The sequence below is a fragment of the Penicillium cataractarum genome, assembly GCF_028827025.1.
Source record: "Penicillium cataractarum strain IBT 29864 chromosome Unknown utg000005l, whole genome shotgun sequence".
In the NCBI taxonomy this organism is placed as follows: domain Eukaryota; kingdom Fungi; phylum Ascomycota; class Eurotiomycetes; order Eurotiales; family Aspergillaceae; genus Penicillium; species Penicillium cataractarum.
Window position 1 is genome coordinate 4671955 of NW_026622741.1, and position 21133 is coordinate 4693087.

At 47.9% G+C, this 21133-nt stretch overlaps 10 protein-coding genes across 10 annotated transcripts; 5 read left to right on the forward strand and 5 right to left on the reverse strand.

The window, feature by feature from the left end:
* Window positions 1-419: 419 nt before the first annotated feature.
* Window positions 420-1805, forward strand: N7496_007384 (uncharacterized protein; the record flags this gene model as incomplete). Its single annotated transcript, XM_056700313.1, has 7 exons — window positions 420-519; window positions 570-618; window positions 685-989; window positions 1047-1219; window positions 1285-1426; window positions 1472-1573; window positions 1621-1805. 7 exons carry the CDS (start codon window positions 420-422, stop codon window positions 1803-1805), a joined length of 1056 nt encoding a protein of 351 aa, XP_056555726.1.
* Window positions 1806-2220: 415 nt separating this feature from the next.
* N7496_007385 (alpha/beta hydrolase) lies at window positions 2221-3469 on the reverse strand (the record flags this gene model as incomplete). The annotated part of the gene is made up of 3 exons (XM_056700314.1): window positions 2221-2383; window positions 2437-3199; window positions 3316-3469. The coding sequence occupies 3 exons, from the start codon at window positions 3467-3469 to the stop codon at window positions 2221-2223; spliced, it is 1080 nt and encodes a 359-aa protein (XP_056555727.1).
* Window positions 3470-3804: 335 nt separating this feature from the next.
* On the forward strand, window positions 3805-4718 carry N7496_007386 (SDR family NAD(P)-dependent oxidoreductase; the record flags this gene model as incomplete). Its single annotated transcript, XM_056700315.1, has 2 exons — window positions 3805-4425; window positions 4485-4718. The coding sequence occupies 2 exons, from the start codon at window positions 3805-3807 to the stop codon at window positions 4716-4718; spliced, it is 855 nt and encodes a 284-aa protein (XP_056555728.1).
* Window positions 4719-4861: 143 nt separating this feature from the next.
* N7496_007387 (zinc-binding dehydrogenase) lies at window positions 4862-6271 on the reverse strand (the record flags this gene model as incomplete). Its single annotated transcript, XM_056700316.1, has 7 exons — window positions 4862-5130; window positions 5190-5543; window positions 5595-5769; window positions 5834-5899; window positions 5955-6022; window positions 6083-6152; window positions 6206-6271. The coding sequence occupies 7 exons, from the start codon at window positions 6269-6271 to the stop codon at window positions 4862-4864; spliced, it is 1068 nt and encodes a 355-aa protein (XP_056555729.1).
* A 325-nt stretch (window positions 6272-6596) lies between these two features.
* On the reverse strand, window positions 6597-8824 carry N7496_007388 (flavin-containing monooxygenase; the record flags this gene model as incomplete). Its single annotated transcript, XM_056700317.1, has 5 exons — window positions 6597-7177; window positions 7236-7491; window positions 7560-7920; window positions 7974-8679; window positions 8821-8824. 5 exons carry the CDS (start codon window positions 8822-8824, stop codon window positions 6597-6599), a joined length of 1908 nt encoding a protein of 635 aa, XP_056555730.1.
* A 529-nt stretch (window positions 8825-9353) lies between these two features.
* On the forward strand, window positions 9354-11566 carry N7496_007389 (uncharacterized protein; the record flags this gene model as incomplete). Its single annotated transcript, XM_056700318.1, has 3 exons — window positions 9354-9443; window positions 9490-9569; window positions 9649-11566. The coding sequence occupies 3 exons, from the start codon at window positions 9354-9356 to the stop codon at window positions 11564-11566; spliced, it is 2088 nt and encodes a 695-aa protein (XP_056555731.1).
* Window positions 11567-12654: 1088 nt separating this feature from the next.
* N7496_007390 (GMC family oxidoreductase) lies at window positions 12655-15009 on the forward strand (the record flags this gene model as incomplete). The annotated part of the gene is made up of 7 exons (XM_056700319.1): window positions 12655-12886; window positions 12951-13076; window positions 13130-13373; window positions 13427-13886; window positions 13940-14011; window positions 14063-14432; window positions 14495-15009. 7 exons carry the CDS (start codon window positions 12655-12657, stop codon window positions 15007-15009), a joined length of 2019 nt encoding a protein of 672 aa, XP_056555732.1.
* Window positions 15010-15203: 194 nt separating this feature from the next.
* N7496_007391 (flavin-containing monooxygenase) lies at window positions 15204-16896 on the reverse strand (the record flags this gene model as incomplete). Its single annotated transcript, XM_056700320.1, has 2 exons — window positions 15204-16662; window positions 16718-16896. The coding sequence occupies 2 exons, from the start codon at window positions 16894-16896 to the stop codon at window positions 15204-15206; spliced, it is 1638 nt and encodes a 545-aa protein (XP_056555733.1).
* Window positions 16897-17415: 519 nt separating this feature from the next.
* On the reverse strand, window positions 17416-18600 carry N7496_007392 (MBL fold metallo-hydrolase; the record flags this gene model as incomplete). Its single annotated transcript, XM_056700321.1, has 3 exons — window positions 17416-18007; window positions 18063-18203; window positions 18254-18600. The coding sequence occupies 3 exons, from the start codon at window positions 18598-18600 to the stop codon at window positions 17416-17418; spliced, it is 1080 nt and encodes a 359-aa protein (XP_056555734.1).
* A 576-nt stretch (window positions 18601-19176) lies between these two features.
* Window positions 19177-21009, forward strand: N7496_007393 (uncharacterized protein; the record flags this gene model as incomplete). The annotated part of the gene is made up of 6 exons (XM_056700322.1): window positions 19177-19446; window positions 19506-19784; window positions 19843-19883; window positions 19934-20652; window positions 20707-20915; window positions 20983-21009. The coding sequence occupies 6 exons, from the start codon at window positions 19177-19179 to the stop codon at window positions 21007-21009; spliced, it is 1545 nt and encodes a 514-aa protein (XP_056555735.1).
* Between the last annotated feature and the right edge of the window lie 124 nt (window positions 21010-21133).

Here is a 21133-nt window from a genome sequence, read left to right on the forward strand (position 1 = left end):
CCACAGCTTGGAGGGAGCTTTGCATATTGAGATATCAGATCGTGAGCCTTCACATGAACAATACGAAAGGACCGGATTTACATACAAGCAGAATCATAGACTAGTGAGCCGCTCTTCAAGATGCAAGATAAATTCACATCCCGTGAGACTCTAGAGCTGGGTGGGTACTCCTCGCGTGCTGTTCTATGAGCTTTGCATAGTCGTCACACTATCGGCATACAATCGGGATACTCCGTTAGGATTGCCGACGACCGGCACTCGGTTCAAGCGCGGGGAAGTATGCGGGGTGCAATAGCCGCATGACTGGCTGTAGAGCATAAAAATATTTCTGTCGCATCGGATGCGATTACTCAAGCTCCAGGGCAATATCGTCATTGTGAAGATTTTGAACATTTGGAGAAAAGTGACTTGATTGAAAGATGCCTCAATTACCTCGCTACGAATATACCGGTCCGGTGGACTGCACCATTCCACCGAACCGAGATGTTTTGAAAGGAAAGAGCGTTATTATTACTGGCGGTATGTCTGAAGATGTACAATTCCAGCAGCTTCAGTGTTGACTTCAATAGGAGCAAATGGCATGGGTGAGGCGACGGCGCGAGCTTTTGCCGCTGAAGGGTATGATGGATCCCCAGAAGTACATGTTTTGAAATTTGGCCGATGACAAGATATCATGAAATCTAGAGTATTTGTTACAATTGCCGATCTTGATGTTGCCAGAGGTGAACGTGTTGCAGAGGAGCTGAGTCCGTTCGTGTCACTGACCAAGTCCCTCTTCATGCTGTGGGAGGGTTTTAGTCGTTTGATCATGTTACTGATAGAGGCTTATAGCAATGCTCGCTTTGTTAAATGCGATATCACCTCTTGGGATGATCAAGTTTCTATGTTTGAAGCTGCGATTACGCATTCTCCGAATAAGAGCTGTGATATCGTTATTGCGAATGCAGGAATTAGTCGTGCTTCTGGGGACGATCTGTGGCCATTGGATGGTATGAAGCATCATGAAAAAAAGGCCCAGACTAGTTATGTTCTAACCTCTTCCGCAGACCCTGATGCTGCACCAGTAAAGCCGAAACTGAATATTGTCAATGTCAACTTGATTGGTACGATGTACACATGGAAATTGGCTGTGCACTACTTTCGCAAGCAGCCCGATACGGAGGATCGAGATCGCTGTTTTATCATGACTGGAAGCATGACGGCGTGGATTGACTCACCTGTATGTATTGGGACAAAGATACCTGAAGTATAGCAAGCGGATTCGAGGCTGACCTCTCAAATCAGGCAAATTGGCAGTACACCAGCACCAAATATGCACTGCGCGGATTGATGAGAACTGCACGACGCAATTCCCATGAACAAGGCATTCGAATCAACTACGTCGCTCCATGGCAAGTCGCCATTATCCAAGACAAAGATCACCGCAGTCTCTAATACAGAAACAGCTATATCAAAAGCGCTATCCGCTCAGCCGAGTACGAAGCCCAGCTAATCTCCAAGGGGGTTGAATTCGCTCCCCAAGAGGACGTGGCTTCGTGTATGATGAAACTTGCCACAGATAGGACAATTAACGGTATGTCGTGTTTACTTTGTTTGTGAACTCAGTACTAAACATGATAGGTCACTCTTTGATGATTACGCCGAGGTCGGTTGCTAAAGAGGGCTTCATGGATGTCGGTAAAGATGATCATATCGAAGAAGGATATTTCAAACATACACAGGATGTTCAGCTTAGGATTATTGAGGATCAGTGGGTGCCAGGTTGGAGTAAAGGGAGGACTCCGGAGGGTGCAAAGAAGGCATGAAATGTGGAGGTCATGTACATACAACATTGGCTTTTCAACAGGGTAGTAGGAGAATATTACTGAGAGCATTCAATTACTAGAGCCGACAAAGTTAAGTTAGTATGAATGATCGTTGGACCGAAGAACTTGTCTAGGCTCAATCCGTTGTTCTTGACTGGCCTGATGGCCGAGATTAAATCCAATCTACTTGTACCTTTTTGGAGGAAAGAATTCCTGGGATGGCCCCTGTGACTTTACTGTATCTAAGAGAGTTGTAATCGTCTCAGAAGTACGTGGTCTTAAGTTCAATTACTAGCTCGCACTCGTTAACCCGAAATTTTGAACTGGGAACAGGCATTACTGGATATAAGAATGCCATCTTGTTTGATACACGTAGAAGGACCGTATTCAGGGATTCTTCTCGCAGTCATGGAAATTATTCTGCCTTGATCTCGAAAGGACCTGCTGCAGGACCGCTCAGAGCCCACGTAATACCACCGCTCATCACCTCGTCCCACCTCTTACTGGAGGCGAGCTTGTCACCGTGCCGTCTAAATCCATGAGGCACACCAGGGAAGACATTGATATCAGTAGGAACACTAGGAGGACCTGAATTAGCAGAGATCCAACCACATTATTGAGCCTAACTTACCCGTTCTCACTGAGCAGCTTTCCATAGAACAGACCCTCGTCGCGAAGCGGATCATTACCAGCAATTCCAAAGGCCGTGGGTGGTAAATTCTTGGCCTCCTCCGCAGTGGCATTTCCAGGATTCATGCGCAGATTGCGACCAGCATTTTCGAAGTTACCCATCTTGAGTAACGACATGAAGAGATTGATCCGTGAAACGGGCAAAATCGGCGCTTCAGCACATGTCACATAACTGGACACCTCGGGGCTACGCAGCATCTCTTTGCGGGGTGCATAGTAGTCCGCGATTACGAGGCAAGGAATCATGAGGACCTGGCCCCGAATCTTGGGGTAGGCCTTCACGCGCTCATTATCTCCGTACAATTGGGCGAGTGTCAATGACGCGGTCAATTGAGCTCCTGCTGAAATTCCTCCTACCACGACCTGATCGCCGAGACCACCGATCTCGTCAATATGCTCATGGACCCAGACGAATGCATCTTCGACATCGTTCCAGGCTGTGGGGAATGGGTGTTCTGGGGTATGACGGTAGTTCACATTGAAGACAATGACTGGGGTATCATTTTCCACTCGAGAGACGACAATTCGAGAGCAGATCGCGTCTTCGGAGGAGAGTGTGCCAAAGAGATAACCTCCACCGTGGAGATGAATGTACACTGGAAGTTTCTGAGACGCTGGAATTCCAGATGGGTGATATGTACGCGCTTCTAGGATTGCGCCGTCGCGAGTCTCAATAGTGTAGTCTTGAGTTTGGATCTGTGAAGCTGCGTGGACAAAGATATTAGCTTACGCCCAGAAGTGTTGGAGTGAATTGTTTGTAGTGGGCTTTTATGAAGAGCCCCGCGATCAGATATTGGTATCATGATCTGCATTTCCATACCTATGTTTGTCATGCCGTGAGCGGCAAGCTCTTCGCGTCCCTTGTTGACTAGATCCCTCAATTCCAGGACTGGCAGATTAGGCAGGGGGGTAATTGTGGGCTCAAGTGCGACCCAGTCTGCGCTGGGGCCCGTGTACTCGGAGAAGTCGTACATCGTGATGCTGATAGTACTAATATCTAGTTTGAATTCTGTACAGAAGTCGATTTTGTTGGCAGTAGTCAATTCTCTGAAAGTTTCATGTAAGAGTAAGAGGAGGGCACGAACTATCTCCGCCATTTGCCCCGATGCGCCTCGGTTCGGCTATTGACCGCAGAATACCCCGCATATTGAGTCCAAATAGGAATCCCGGCGATCGGTGTTCGGCGTTCAGTGCGCTGCGGCAAATCAAAGTAGCTTGAACTAGTAGACTGTTTATAGACAGGGTATGAAAATGGCAGCATTTAGTTTTGACTCTCAACCAACACTTTGGCGAGCTTTAATCACCAACCATGGATTCTGGCCCGTCATCAGAACCACCCTCACGGTCGCTTAAGGGCAAAGTTGCAATTGTGACGGGAGCAGGCTGTCTAGATGATGGCATAGGCAATGGTCGTGCTATATCAATTCTCCTGGCAGACGATGGCTGCAACGTGCTGTGCGTTGATCTAAATCTGGAATGGGCCAACAAGACCGTGGAGATGGTCGCTGCCAAACCAAATCGCGGGCGTGCAATTTCTTTCCGCGCGGATGTAACATCTGAAGCAGACTGTGAATCTGCAGTTCAAGCAGCGATCGAAAACTTTGGTCGACTCGACATTCTCGTCAATAATGTAGGCGTTGGAGGTGCTCCGGGGACGGCTGTCGACGTGGACATGGTGCAATGGGCCAAGAGCATGGAAATCAATGTCTCAAGCATGGTGCAGATGAGCAAATATGCGATTCCCATGATGGCACAAAATGAAGGCGAGATTAAGGGGAGCATCGTCAACATGGGTAGCGTTGCTGGCTTGAAGGGCGGCACTCCACATCTACTATATCCCACGTCCAAAGGCGCGATCGTCAATCTGACGCGTGCGATGGCGGCTCATCATGCTTCGGAGGGCATTCGAGTTAATTGTGTCTGTCCAGGTGTAAGTTACAAATTTCCTCGTTGTGCCAGGACAAACCCATATCTGATCCTCCTACATAGATGCTTTATACCCCCATGATGTATGGAAAGGGGATGAGCGAAGAAGCTAGAGAGGCTCGCCGGAAGCGCAGCCTCCTGGGCACCGAGGGTAATGGATGGGATTGTGCAGGTGCTGTTGTGTTTCTCGCTGGTCCTCATGCCCGCTGGATGACAGGAGTCATTCTGCCTGTTGACGCAGGGACAACGGCAGCAGTAGGGATTGGAATGACAAAGAGCGCAAGTGTCAACGGTTAGAGAGTATTACATGTATGAATATAATGATATTCTACGAGGAATCCACTATGAGCATGAGCAACAATTTATTATTGAGCTCTAGAGCTGAGTTATTTCCTTGCGAGCCTACCTTATCACTATGTACAATAGGGGTTTTGCATTCCTCAAACCAGGTCAGATACTAAAGCAATTCGGTCCTTGATCTTACCATCCTCCAGGTCTTTCAGAACCTTTGGAAAGTCCTGCAACTTTCCAATCTCTACCTGAGGCTGGATAACCTTTTTCGCGATCAGATCAAGCACCTCCACAAGATCGCGGTATTGTCCACCGTATGTGAAAATAATACTCAGCCGTTTCCGAATCCCGATTTTCATGTCCAACTCATTTGTGCGATCCAAGGTGCCCACGCAGAGAATTTTGCCTCCTGGGCGAACTAACGGGTGTTAGCATGATACTCAATCAAGGGTTCTTCGTCATCTACCTAGGACTCACCAATCTGTTGCGCATCTTGGAACGTTTGATGTTTCCCGACAAACTCCAGCACAGTATCTATCTTTCCTTCTAGTCCATTTTCCTTGACAAAATCCTGGACTGATTGACCGGCTGGAACAATGTCCTCTCGTGGGACGCCGAGTTCGAATGCAGCATCAAGCTTTTCTGGGCGCAAGTCGGAGACAATCACACGGGCACCAATGGTCCGTACAACCTGCAAAGCATTGAAGCCGAGACCACCAAGGCCAAACAGGAAGGTTGTCTCTTCTTTCTTAACTTCGGCTCGGCGGGTGATGCCGTGGTAAGCCGTTGTGACCGCGTCAGTCGCAACGGCAGCTACCGCAGGGGAGATTCCTAGAGTTTGCATAAGATTTTGAATACAACGTCGAAGGGGACTTTTCTTACCTTCTGGCAGAGGTACAGCAGCGCGAGGATTAACAGCCACGTACTCGGCAAAGAACCCGTCCTGTCCAATGCCGTGATGGACGCCTCGAGGGCAAAGTTGAGCCAAGTCTCGGGAACATTCCGAGCAACTATCGAGGCCACATCCAGGCACGGCAAGAAGCGCTATGCGATCTCCCTGTAACAGTCTGTCAGCTAGTCCCCATTCAAACAAGAAAGTACCAGCTTCTTGATGCTCTTACGAGTCTGAAACGCGAGTCTTTCATATTATCTCCAATCTCGATAATTTCACCACACCCCTCATGTCCCTGAACGATTCTGAGATTAGTCACTCTAATTGAAGTCTGAAGATAGATTCTGTACCAAAATGTATTTCTCATTGAAATTAGGACGGTCTTCAACTTCCAGAAGGGGCCGATCGCTGTGGCATACTGTAAAAGACGATGTTAGACTCCTTGAGATCAAAACGCCTCCATTTACCCGATTCTTACCACCAGAAGCCAATAACTTCACCAAAAGACCATCGCTAGGCGTTAAGGGGATGGACACTTCTTCCCATACCTCGAAATAAAAGGGTCAACCTTAAGCTCGTGGAAGATAAAGAGTGGACTCACCGGCTCTTTGTTTCCTTTATGCTTTCTCCAAGCACGCATTGTCGGTTGACGATCAAAGTTACCCATAGTTAAGGAGCGGCGTAGATCAATGTATGAGCTTAATGCAAGGACTCGGAGATAGAACTCAAATATATCTGTCACTTGAGCGTACATACTGGCTAGAGATGTCAATATTCGGGGGAAATATTATAGTCTGGATTACTCCGCATTCCTAGATAGGACAGCCGACACTGGACTGCCCCGCATTGATACCCGGCCAGCGTTGGCCATGGAGGAAGGAAATAGTTCAATTGCCGAGGCTGAGCCCAAAGTGAGATTACATTACTGGTTGGAAACAACTTCTAAGAGACTAATGTAAATTCCTCGAATGAAACCATAGCTTCTAGATAGATCAAGCCGACGAGGACGGCGTATCTGCCACCTCAACGTAATATGACAAGTCATTTGCTTCCTCCATTTCATATCCAGTAAAGCCGTTTCCCATGAACCGGAACGGATTTGTACTGTTATATTCAATCTCAAAATCTTCAGGTCGAAGGTCACTGATCAATCGGTGGAACAAGATGGCACTGCCACCGAACAAAGCAGTCACACGGCCATCGACACGGTTGCGCTTGTACCAGCTCTTGCAACCGCCCGTCCAGACCAGCGTCTTGTGTACTTCATCGCCATATTTCACAAAGGCATCCTCAACCGAACGCTTGGGAACGACGTATTTGATATCCTCGGTAGCCATTTTCTTGATCCACTTCACAAAGTAGTCTCCCGTCCAGTTCAGCGACTCTACCAATGATCCATGGCCACCTAGGCAATTTGGTCCCATCATGATAAAGTAGTTGGGAAATTTGGAGGTGGCAACCGACATGTAAGACTCTGGCTCCTCTGCCCACTTGTCGGCAAGCTTGATTCCGTTCTGACCGACTATCGGATAACGAGGGCAATGAGAAACGTCAAATCCAGTCGCACAGATTACTAGAAATGATCAGATACTGGTCGAGATAACTGAAAGAGGGGGGGGGGAAATCCTTACCAACATCGCATTCAAAGACATTTCCATCGGCAGTGTGTACGGCATTATCCGTAATCTTGGTGATCGGACTGTTGCTAAGGTTGCAGTTCGGCTTTGCAAAGGCCTCCAGATAGCCTGGACCAGGAGTAACGCGGCGGCATCCAACTTCCCACTTCGGGATTAGCTTTTCACAGAGATCTGGATCGTGATTCAGCTTTTCCGCCATTTGCTGCGCTCCAAACTTGCAAGCGGCTTCGTTATTTTCGCCTTTGATGAACTATACGCGATCAGAACCTGGGATCATATTGTCTCATGAGTGTTTAGATAACAGCAGTAATGACATACCAGGCGGAAGGCTTTGTTTGTTCGAGAAATTATACCTTTCCGATACTCTTTGTGAGCATCTGGATTGCGGAAGCGCTGTTTTTCTTCCTCGGAATAAGCTGGATTGGCATCTTCTACATCTCTGCCTAGATGCTTCGACGGTGGGACTCGATAGTACACCCAGGCCGGGCTGCGCATAAAGTTCATAACTTCAGTTCCGGGTAAGTTGGCCATTTGGGGGGTAATCTGAATTCCGGAAGAGCCGTTTCCGATGACTGCGATACGCTTATTGGAATAGTCATATTCGTGATCCCAGTGGGCTGAATGAGTGATATGCCCCTTGAAGTGAGCCAGGCCTGGGATGTCAGGCCACGAATGATGGCTGGAAGGCAAAGTTAGCTTATGCATCTCATGGGAGTGGAGAAGACGGCATACACTAGAACACCCTGTGCTGAGATGAGAATATCACAGTATTCTTCACGTTGCTCTCCATCCTTTTCGACCGTCAACTTCCAGCGCCCAGAATCCTCTTCCCACACCGCCCCTGCAACTTTGGTGTTGAGCTGGAGGTCTCTATCTAGATTCCACTTCTTGACTGTGTCTTTGATGTATTGTTGAATTTCGGCGCCACTGGAGTAAAAACGACTCCAGTTGGGATTCGGATCAAATGGAAAGGCGTAGATGTGAGAAGGCACATCACACTGAACCCCGGGGTAGGAGTTGATCAGCCAAGTTCCTCCAACATCGCTCCGGGCCTCATAAATGGTATGTTGAACAAAATCTTGTAAGTCGGGAAATCGATGTTGAATCTTATGGGCCATCAACAAGCCTGAAAACCCAGCGCCGATGGTCACAACCCGGAGTTTGCGAGGCGTGAAGGCATATTCATGATTCAGTGGAATGGAATGGCCGAAGAAATCGTTGTCACTGTGGCCATTCAAGGCAGCCTTTGTGGCTGGCTTTCCGTTCATCTCATTTGATACATGAATGCCGTTGGTCTTTGGAATACCGTTCACACCATTCAGGCCGTTTTTGACTGGTACATCAGGCACTGGGCCGTCTATAGACACTGAGACTTGGGCAGTCATAGTGGTATTTGGGAGATTATGAGTAATCGAAAGGAAGATCTTGTTGCACAAAGCTGAAACGAGAATAGATCTAGACCTTAAAACCCGTATCAGGCTTTATAAGAGAGAGCTTTGATTGACCGACTCGCAACCTCGACCGACACCCTACGCAAGAGCTGACTACTCCAATTTGGGCCATTCCGCGTGTCACCCACCCATCTTGGAGTAGTCACAAAAAACAGGTTACCGGCGACCGAGGTGATATGACCGGCAAAGTACAGCTTGACAGACCGGATCACTGAAAGATTTAGCGACCTTGATTCTATACCAAGTGATAGTTGCCATACCGGCTATTTACAGCCGGTATTTTTCCGATTAGATTCTTAGGCTTCCGAGGAAAGCCCACGATATCTCGCATATAGAATAAAGCGGTAGCTCATTAGATGAATAACAACAAATTATTTCAAATTATTTCCATTTTCAAGTAAACAATCTCGTAATTTATTGGGTTAGGTTTTTGTAGCTTCAAGAATCTCAGATGTGATGTGATGATCGGAGAAGTGGCCGAATGGCGGAAGCTGCAAGGCTATCGTTGCGGAGAATTCCAGCTTCCCCGCAATTAGCTGGGTTACCAAAGAGGCTCGACCTCGGCAGACTCACTATGTAGTTCCACCCGTAATCGAATGTTTGTTTGCCTGCATAGATACTATCCTGTCCCTGCAAATTCCTTGTGGCATTCTACGGCATCATGTCGGCCCCCTTGTGGCTGCAGTTTACCGGTCAACAACCGAAGCGCAAACGGGCAGAGCTAGCTTGCATTGCATGTCACAGCAAGAAAGTAAGATTGGCCCACTTCTGCGATCGATCAATATTGACATGGGCAGATCAGATGTGACCTTCAAACGCGAGGGGGCCAGGGGTACAACAATTGTACCAAGTGTGCGACTGCTGGTAAAGACTGCCGGTATGGGTCTTACTGACTTGTTGTTCCATGACTACTGTTGTACAGAAGACGGCTAATAACACTGGCTCTTTTCTTGTAGAACCAGACCATCTCGACGAGGTCGATCATCAAGGCTCTCTCCTCCGCCGTTAACACCACCAGACAGCAATGCTAGTGACCACACCAAGGCAGGGCGGAAGAATCAAGCCCCTGGTTCGAATAAAGCACCATCAAACCCTGCCGAAGATCTGGATGCTCATAGCAACAGCCACAATAACATCACCTTGGGTGAAAATAACGACCTAATTGGCTTTTCCCCAAACATACAACCGGATCCAATCCTATCAACATCATTACAAAATAAGCACACGGCAGGAGAAAATGTGGTCGAATGGAATTTGATGAACAATACATCGCCAGCTGAAATCACTGGAGAAAGGACCACCCGGCCGCTACATGGAACCATCCCCAATGATTCACCTGCCACCCAAGCCACCCAACGAACAGAGGATCATTCAGAGCACAATGACAGTTATCCTGTCGGCCATGTCTTTCTTCCAGAGCTTCAGACCAACGCAAGAGATCAAGAACGCCAGATAGCCGAAAGACTCGCCGTAATACCGACTCTACCTGATCCTAATCTGCAACAGTCCTTTGCAGAGACATATTTTGAGTACTGTTATCCGTGGTGCCCGGTCTTAGATCGAGATAGTCTAAGCGAGGACTTGATGCAATCTCCTCTGCTGATCAACGCATTGGCTGTGGTCGGAAGTCATGTCAACCCACCCATAATCCCACACGATGGGCCAGCCACATATTATGATAGAGCCCGTACTCGGTTCTACAATGACGAGGAGGCAGATGTGATGACATCTCTGAAAGCTATTTCGCTATTTTATTGGTGGAGTCCTCGACCACCGACGATTCTTCATCGACACTCATCCTGGTGGTGGACATCAGTGGTGATCAGGCATTGTCAGCAACTCGGGATTCATCGCGAACCTCCCCTTGATCATCCTCTCCGACAGCAGGTAGATTTAAGCATGCGACGTCGCATTTGGTGGACGGCATTTGCCCGCGAACGTCTGACTGCCTTGTGCCAGAGCAAGCCGTGCGTCATTGATCCGGAGGACTGCTCACTCTCTGAGCCAACACTCGAAGACTTTCCTAATCCATTGTCAAAAGAAGACGGTGAGATATTCATTTACTGGGTACGGCTATGCGCCATTATTGGCAAGGTCGCGAAGTATATGGGGCGAACTTGCGACTCGGCTTCTTCCACCTTCCCAGCACACCTAGCGCGCGAGCTCATAAACTGGGTACAATCGTTGCCACAGCATCTACAATTACCAATCGATTCCGATAGTACAAAATCATTCAATAGGAACATTCACCAGCTTCATCTACCATATCTTGCTGTCATCATCGTCATCCATCTCAAACGGTCTTCCTCATCACAGCCTCTGCCCCAGGCCTATCCTCCAGCGATACTGGCGGCAACGTGTATGGCTCGTGTGATGAGAGATATACTCTCGCGTGGTGGAACCAGATTCCTCATGGCCATCACCGGCTGGTATTGTGGAACGGCATTTATTGCCCTCCTACAAGCGCTGCGTATAGAAGATTTGTGCAAGGGCGCCAATGAGGACCTCGACGTCCTCACCTTAGCCGTGGATCAATTGCGCAGAATGTGGCCGACAGCGGGTGTTTTTTACTCAGGATTTTCTCGACTACGACCAAGTACAGTCGTTCCGGACATAGACTCTCAAAGAGGGCCTGGTCCCGAGCTAGGAGTGGGCGATGGGTCCGGGTATATGGCGATGGCGGACGGCATTGATTGGACTGCTTATTTTCCATTTGCGACGCCACAGACAAGTGTGGTTGCCAGTCGGCTGTTGATCCCGCATAATGAGGAGCTGTATTTTGACGATGATGTTTTTGCGGACACGATGTTACAGTTCCAGGACTTGTTTGAGCCTTGTGATACCCTGTCCGATGCTAATCTATTTGCATACTAATACCAACAAAGAGTTCAGAAAGTTCCAATCTGTTTCATTAAGCATTGTTCAGTCACTCAAGGGGCCGTCAGAAGAGGGTGCGCTGTTGGAGCGAAAAATTGGGAGGAAAAAAGCAACCAAGGGTCACTGAATTGTTGTGTTTACGCGTTTCCAGCCACGACGAAGTCACACATAGTCGGAATCGATGAATTTAGAGAGTACTTTGCCGAGATGTGTTAGCGTGCAGATAGGATCAGCCACATACTTACTAGATTGAGATTCAATAGTCGTTACGAGACCAGTTTTTGGACGTGTCCAATGGTTAAAAATCTAGATCAGCTTTTTCCAGTGGCTTATCCAGGAGAACCGTCGGGCGGTCTAGTGGCTAAGTGGGGGTGGGTCAACTGTGATTGTCTTATATCTTCATTGGCTTCTCGCGGGCGATACCCGTGCGCCATACTCAACTAAACGTAGTCAGTGGCTGAAGGGTCATAAGACCGCGGCTATGGCAACACTCGACTCTTTTCCGCCTAATAATGGGCTAAAAAAATCGACGAGCTTTAAACCTGTCGCTATTTTCTACATAGGACTACTGCAGCGATGCATTGCCAATGACGACGGCCGGGTTCCAGCCTCTTGCAAATCCTTGTCATATGTATTCTTCATTGCGTCAGTGTTTCAGGAAGGACCCACGGACATGAAAATAACTATTAACATTGGGCGGAAAGATTAACCTGGTGGAGTTGGCTGAACGTGGCCATGATAGCCATGATAACCAAAGGGCGGGTCGCGAGGGGCTGGAATCTGGAAAGGATCTTATTTGTGGATCGAATCCAGACAACCTCGATCGCAAAAGACTTTCATCCAATCTTTTGTTCAAGCCAGCGCCTATCACGCGTAGCTTTGAGACTATCCACCCATAGCGTGGTGGGCATTAAGCTTTCTTCTTTCATAATGTGGTCCGGGTACCTGGCTCGATGGATCAGGGGCAATGAATTTTTGCAGTGGACTTTTATCAATTTAGAGATCCCCGAGACAACGGTTTTTAAATATATGATCGATGTCGATTGCGCACTTCTAAAGCCATCGCACCGCATTGCTGGCATACAATGCGATCGAGTCTGACCGTTACGCGGGTCATCGGCACCTGTCTCACGGTCGCTGTGCCTTTCGCGCATGCATTGTCACCGCGCACAGCGATCTCTGATTCGTACGATTTCGTTATTGTTGGCGGTGGTCAGGCTGGTCTCGTCGTAGGCGCTCGACTGTCGGAAAACTCGAATTATACCGTCCTTGTCCTTGAGTCAGGTGGCAATGGGGATGAATATCGAGAACGTATAGGTGTGTGCAAACAAACACCTCCTGTTTCAGCCTACAGTCTGCCATGATTCTAACACTTTTCAAGACACTCCCGCATATGCCTACTTTGATTCGCTATGGACGACACCTTTGAACTGGGGATACTACACCGTTCCTCAGCCCAATGCAAATGATCGCGAAATTTACTGGCCTCGTGGCAAGGTTCTTGGAGGTTTGTCAGCGAGCATCTCTCGGTCTGATTCGCACTAACAGAGGGTATTACAGGTAGTTCTGCCATCAATGGGTTGTATATGACCCGCCCGGGAGAGATTGAGATCAACGCCTGGAAAGACATGTTGGGAGATATGGACGGGGCCGATAATTGGGGATGGGATTCCTTCTATGCCGCGATGAAAAAAAGCGAGAACTTCACTGCTCCATCCGATAGTATCGCGCAAGAGGCAAACATCACATGGAATACGGCACACCATGGCACACAAGGACCAATTCACGCGTCATATCCTGGCTTGTATGTTGAATGCTCTTTTTCTCGACTGCAATGGGAAACTAACATTGATATAGCACGTTTTCTCAAGTTGGGCAGTGGGAAGAGTCATTGGTGAACATGGGTATTGCGGCTTCCAGCGACATGTACGGAGGTCAGCCATGGGGCGCGGAGGTATCTACCTCATGCATCAATCCAACAAACTGGACGCGGTCCTATAGTCGCACTGGCTATCTTGACCCGCTTGCAGACAATGGCAACTATGATGTGCTTGCTAATGCTCATGTCACTCGCATTATTTTCGACAACTCGACCTCGGGAAATCTCACTGCGAACGCTGTCGAGTACACAACTAATAACGGCACTACAAAACTTACCGTCAAGGTCAAGAAAGAAGTTATCCTAACAGCCGGTACTATTGGCAGTCCAGCTGTCTTGCTTCATAGTGGCGTGGGTCCCAAGGACGTTTTGTCGAGTGCGGGTGTAGATCTTGTCTCTGAACTTCCTGGCGTCGGTCAGCATCTCCAAGATCACCTTGTGAGTAGACACTGTAGCACCAGTGTGATTCCTGAACTAACTGATATTACCAGAGCGCAACTGTGACATGGACCACAAATGTGGAAACTGCAGGCTCAATTTTCTACGACAATGGCAGTGAACGGGTATGCTCCTTGAGAGTGACAGAAAGATTTACAGCGTGCTAATGATCATAGAACAACCCACTTTTCCTCACTTACATTGATGACGCCGTTGCATATGTGAACGCCACCGGGATGTATGGTAGTAAAGTCGATTCATTCAAGACAAGCATCCTCAGCCAAATCGATCAGTACAAACCGAATACGACTTACGACAGTGGGGTTGTCGATGGATACACAGCAATTTGCAATACGACCGCAACTACCATATTCGATAGCCCGATCGGGCAAATTGAACTTCTCTTCATGAACAGCGATGGAAATGGTGATGTGGGTATCACTGCTGCTCTCCAGCATCCTTATAGCCATGGCCGCATCTATATCAACTCCTCTGATCCGATGGACTACCCGGTCATTGACCCGAATTATCTCTATAATCCGATTGGTACGTGGTGAATCTAGTGTCCTGCGATGATTTTGGAAATATTTTGCTCACGCGCTCCATAGATCATGAGATCCTACGCGAGGGACTTAAACTTGCACGTCAACTAGGCGAGACTGCGCCAGTCAGCAGTACCCTCACCAATGAAACATCGCCTGGCTCGTCGGTTCAAACAGATGATGAATGGCTTGACTGGATAATCAAGTCTGCTGGTACTGAATACCACCCGTCGTCGTCTTGCGCGATGCTTCCTCGCGATCAGGGTGGCGTAGTGGACGCAAATCTTCTCGTCTACGGCCTGACGAATGTCCGAGTCGCGGACGCGAGTGTTCCTCCTATTTCACTCTCCACGCATTTGATGGCTTCGACGTACGGAGTTGCTGAGCAAGCCAGTAACATCATTCGGAAGTATTACGATGGGGCCCAGGCGACAACGACACCTTCCTTCAGCTCTACATCCAACACGACTAGTAGTGCTGTTTCGAGCAAGCACAGTAACGGTAGCGCTCATCGCAGTGGAAACACCGTTTCGATTCTTGCTTGGATACCTTCAGTTTTAACTCTGGTGTTCAGCTGCTGAAACCGAACTCCTTGGAGCTTGGGAGGAACCTTGAACTGATCATGAAAGCAATTGAACTTGGGTACATACGGACGAACTCTGTGATTTACGACTTTACGCAGTGATAGACTTGACAGATACCATAATTTAACTCAGACTGCGGTAATGGCAATAAATATAGCAATTGTAATTCAACGCTTCGGTAAAACGATATTTCATGCCAACTTCAAATCTCTGTACCCCCTCATAGCCACGTCCTCAGCAAGCTTGCGATAACCGGGGGCTGGTCCCTGGTATCTTGCGATGATGCGTTTTTGCTTGTGAGCCAGATTCTTGTTCACTCCAGTCATCCAGGAATCAACATCATTAGCAAGCAGACCGTCTGCACAAGTATGCACATGCTCTGTCCAGTCGAGAACCTTTTGTCGTGACGTTTCCGCAAATGTGATACCGTGATCCCGACAAAACTCAATGAACCGCGAGACCCAACCCACAGCATACTCGATGCTACGTGGGATGTTTCCAAACATTTGATGGGGTCCCATTACCATCATCATATTTGGGAAGCTCTCCACAAACAGACCCAGGAATGTGCGTGGCCCTTCGGCCCATCGGTCTGCCAGCTTCACCCCGTTCACGCCTTGGAAATCGATGGCTGTGAAAGATCCGGTAACGGCGTCAAATCCAGTGGCATAAATAATCATGTCAAAATCAAAAGATTCGTCTCTTGTCCGTATCCCGGTTTCAGTTATGCACTCGATTGGGTTCGACTTTACGTCCACCAGTCGGACGTTCGGTTGATTATAAGCCTCAAAGTAGCCGGACTCAAGTGGCACTCGCTTGGTACCAAATCCATGGCATTTCGGAATAAGCGTTTCGGCTGTGACGGGGTCATTCACGCGACTTCTTATTTTATTTGCGACAAACTCGCTGAATAAGGCGTTTGCCTCTTTGTTGGTGTTAATATTTCCAAAATTTCCAAGCCATTTGGCGAATCCACGCTGCTCATACAACTCCTCCCAGAAGGCTTCTCTTTCCTCGGGGCTAACTTGGAGAGTATCCCTGGGATCTGAAACGTGCATGAAGCAGGACCAGGTCTCGAGGCATTTTCTGAATATTTCAGGATAACGAGATCGGATCTCATTCATCTCCTCTGTGCTTATGGGTCCATTTCGCAAAGGAAGACTCCAGTTTGGAGTACGCTGAAAGACTGTGAGATGGCCAACGTCCTTTGTGATCTCTTGAATGGTTTGAATACCGGTCGCACCGGTGCCAATAATAGCGACTCGCTTGTTCTCAAAGCTGACCGGCTCCTGCGGCCATCGAGCGGTATGGCATGCCTCGCCTTGGAAGTTTGTGACCCCAGGGATATTGGGCATGGTATAATTATTCAAGATGCCGATGCACGTCACCAGAAACCGCGACGTATAAGTTCGGCCTTGCTCATCTGTAAGACGCCATGAATTTGAAGAGTCTTGAAAGTGTGCTGATACGACTCGTGTGTTGAATTGCATATCCCGGCGAAGATCGAACTTGTCACAGAGAAACTCGCAGTATCGCAGAGTCTCGGGCTGCGAGGCAAAATGCTCAGACCAATTCCACTCATCAAGGACTTCTTGAGAGAATGAAAAGTTGTAAGAGTAACTTTCAGAGTCAAATCGGGCACCAGGGTATCTATTTTAAATTTGGTTAGCTATATCATCATCAGAGAGCGTAATGATCACCCAACCTGTTCCAGAACCAGGTTCCTCCAACTCCAGAGCCAGCCTCAAGAACCTTCGCTCGTAAATTAAGTTGGCGCATGCGATAGGTAGAGTATATGCCAGATAGACCAGCCCCGATGATGAGAACATCGTAGTCGAGGTCTTGGTTCATCTGGCTAAAACTTGGTTCGTCGGTGCTACCCATGGCTGGCGGACGGGGGTTTAAACAGCCTTAGAGGCGTAAAGTTCGACCTTAGAAGTGGAATATCTACCTAATTCAGATTTTCCTTGAGTTTAAGAAGTCTGACGGATGACTTCCGAAGTCGTTCTTATCAGCATGCGTTTCCAAGTGACTACTCCTCGGTGGTAATGCCGTGCAACCGAACCAAAGTCCAGCATTTGCGGGGGTGGAGGGCTTCTCCACCTCCACAACTACGCCTCCGTATGAAGCCGAGATGGATTTCCCTGCCGGTTAATTATTGAAGGTTCGGTTCTCGATTTGGGTAAACTCCGGTCACTTGCTGATTGGGTATGCCCAGACCCATCCATGGAAATGCATCGTAATGAATAGATATCAATCATGTCCACCTGTATGGTCGATCCGGCTCTGCGAGCTATCTTAATTTTCTCTTGCTCACATCTTCTTCGACAGGGGCCATACTGTGGTATTTATTATATTGAATTGATATTAATTGTGAAGGGGTCTAAATACATCTGAAAATATTTACATTACTCCTTTCGACTTCCAATATGTCTCGGCATCTCGTAAGAATCTCCATTTGAGATCTCTCCCCCATCCTTTCTTTTTCCACTGGTTTAGACTTAAAGGGAAATGATCTACTGCATCCCTAACAGTCGCATCATGTGCAATGATCACAAAAATATTATCCTGACAGTCAGCCTCTTGGAGCTTCCCAATAGTCTCGATAATTTGAGGAATGTTGTGGCCGAAAGTCGGAATGAAGAGTGGGTCGTTGACGCCTCTACCCCGCGACTCTTGTAGTTCAGCGAAAGCCCCGCCTGGACAGAATGCGATATCGCTGTTTGGATGACATGGGTGAGGGTGAATAGACTCGGGTACACTGAGATACTTGGATGGTCGGAATAACCCTCCATAATGGCAGACATCGCCCCCCAGAAAGACGAACGTGTCGGGATCTTTGGTCGTTCGCGCAAGACCACAGAGGTGCCCAATTGCATGGCCAGGGCTGTCAAGTAGGTAAAAGGATCCATCGCAAAAGTAGTCAAATGCACGAAACTGGCCTATGGTCAAACAACCAGGCTCTTCAAAGGTGATTTCACGAAGATTTCTTCCCCTATCGTTCGGTGATAAGTACTTTATTCACTCTCAGTGGGTGAATATTATCTTACGCATAGTCTGATTCTCTTAATGGCGAGTCTGGGTTTGTGGGAGCACCCGGGAGCATAGCTTGCTTGAAACCAGGCCCGACTATCAGGTTGGTTGTTGATGGAAAAGTCGAAGGATCACCGATGTGATCCCAGTGCCAATGACTTGTTTCACGTCAGTCAGTGATCTGTCATTCCTTGCTGATAACGCATACCTCCAAATGACAGCCTCAATGTCTTTTCCTTTGATGTCATTCTCCTCCAGAATATCGACCACGTTCCCTGTTACCTCGATGTTGTATTTGGTCGTTGGTATGTACTCGGCGATCTTGGGTGCATAATTTCCATAGTCTTTCCGAATACCAAGATCGAAAACGAGCTTCCTTCCTGAAGCGTGCTCCAACAAAAATGAGAACGAAGGATTGCTTGGGTGTGTCTCCATGCCCGGAACGGGCGGAGCCATAAATCTATGTAGCTGTGCCGGTCCAAAGTTGACTGTGTTTATTAACTTCACCGTGATATCCTGGCCCGGAGGCACGGCGAAAGACGGAAGTGCATTCATCGTTATTGTTTCAGATTCAATCATGTAGTTGAGGAAATTCCCCTGTCCACCTTTAGATGAGAAGACAACCTTGAAATTCGTTTCTAACGGGATTCAAGGGCCCCTCATTTTCCAGATTCCCCACTAGGATGTACCGTACCAGCCAGCCACCAGCAATGATACCGGCAATGTTCTGTTTCATAAGCTCCGGCAACTTTCGGCTACACAACTTAGGCAATCTTTCGGCTTTTTTCATTATAGAACTATGCAATATTACTATAATACTGTGTGACGATCTTAAGAACCGGGTTGATACCGAGGAGCTCTGATATTCTCCAGGTCCTGCTGGTTCCACCCCCGCACTAGCTTTCCTGAAATCCCGGGGTAAACTTCCCCGGGCTAAACAAGCGTCAATCTGCATGTACTGCTGTGACGGTGGGAATACTTTGTAAATAATAGTGAAATTACACCTGCTCTAATCTTCTATAAAAGCCCGAAGATTCTACGAGCACTGAATGACACTGTCTGGCCCATATTCTAGGCCACCCCCAGATCTTCCTGATATTTTGTTTGCATACTAGTGGTTACCACCCTACCATGTCGAGCCTCGACAAACCTCGAGAGGATCATGTTTCAGAAAAGGCCAAGAGCTCTAGCTCTAATCTCCCCGAGATAGAAAAAGCTGCAACTCTTGATACCATTCACAATGACGAGGCCATCAAGGTCCTTGCCAATTACACAGGCGACGAGACATGGACTGAGGAGGAGGAGAAGAAACTCATTCGACGTATTGATTGGAAACTAATGCCAATCCTGTGTGTCACTTACGGACTTCAGTATTACGATAAGGCAATGTTCTCGCAGGCGGTAGGTTACCTTGGTCCCTGACTATTCTCTCTAACTGCCATGAGTCTAATGAATGGCAGGCACTATTCGGTATTCGAAACGATTTGGAACTGAATGTTGGAAACAGATATGCTTTTTCAGCTGCTATTCTGTACCTGGGATTCATTGTTGGGGCATATCCGGCAATGACTCTTGCTCAAAGATTTCCAATAGAGCGAATCGCTTCCACAATAATCACACTATGGGGGATCTGCTTGATTCTAACGCCGGTGTGCTCTAACTACCGAGCATTGTATGCGCAGCGATTCTTTTTGGGAATGCTAGAAAGTGGGATTAGTCCGATGTTCATGCTCGTGGTGGTAAGTGTATCTTTTGGAATCAAGTCTGACGTACTCTTTGACTGATGATGATGCATAGGGAGGATGGTACAAAAAGAATGAGCAAGCATTCCGGATGGGGTGAGTACCCCTCGATCGGGGGTTTCCCACAGCGTTCTAATTCCTTGTAGGATCTGGTATAGCTGTACCGGCTATGTTTCTATCTTCTCGCCGCTCATCAATTACGGTTTGGGTCACATCAAAGGCTCACTTTCTCCGTGGAAATACATGTATCTCGTTGCGGGAGCTATCACAATCACCTGGGGAATTATTTTGGTCTTCCTACTACCATCTGATCCAGTCAGTGCACGTGGGTTTAACGACCGCCAGCGCTATATTGCAGTCGCCCGACTCAGGGTGAACAACTCTGGCGTTCGAAATACACATTACAAGAAAGGCCAGGTCTTTGAGCTTCTTGGCGACCTCAAGTTCTGGCTCATCTTTCTAACCGCGCTTCTGAGCATGATTGCAAATGGCCCCATCTCAACATTCATTCCAATCATCATCAACTCCTTCGGGTTTAGTACGCTGAACTCCCTGCTTCTTGTCATGCCGCAGGGCTTCCTGGGCGGCTCTTATCAGCTCCTTGCACCTTACCTAGCTTATCGATTTTCTGAGAAGGGTATTCGGTCATGGATTGTCTTCACTGCTCAGATGATCACTACTTTGGCAGCTATTTTATTGGTCGCGTTGCCGCTGGATGCAACAGGTGGCTTGCTTTTTGCGTGTTACATTCTTCCTGCGGTTGGGGGTGGTTATGCCGTGCTTATGGGGTTGCAAATTGCCAACATTGCGGGATACACAAAGCGATCGATTGCTTCCTCTGGTCTTTATATTGGATACTGTCTCGGTGAGTTGCATCTCAGATGTTATAAGTAGGAGTCGAGGTCTTGACTATTTCCAGGAAACTTCACGGGACCTCTCGTCTACAAGGAGATGGATGCCCCACGCTATGTTCCAGGCTTTATCACAGTTGTTGTTACATCGTTTGCTGCCGGTATTACGGTCTTGCTTTATCGATTCGTCTGTGTGTGGGAGAACAGGAAGCGAGATGAGTCGGGTATATCCGAGGGCTACGAGAATGCTTACCAGGATGATCTGACGGATAAGACAGTAAGTTGGGCCAGCTATCGAGTATCGCTTATAGACTGTGAGGGCTAACCGTCCTTTTGTTTGATAGAACCCCCAGTTCAGGTATATATTGTAAAAAAAAAATTAATCTTTCGGCTGAGAAGTCTTGATATCAGGCAAGAGGGCTGTACGGAACAAATAAACTCCACGGAATCACCATCCATATATTCGCTTTGAAGAGATAAGGAAACCTGATCGTG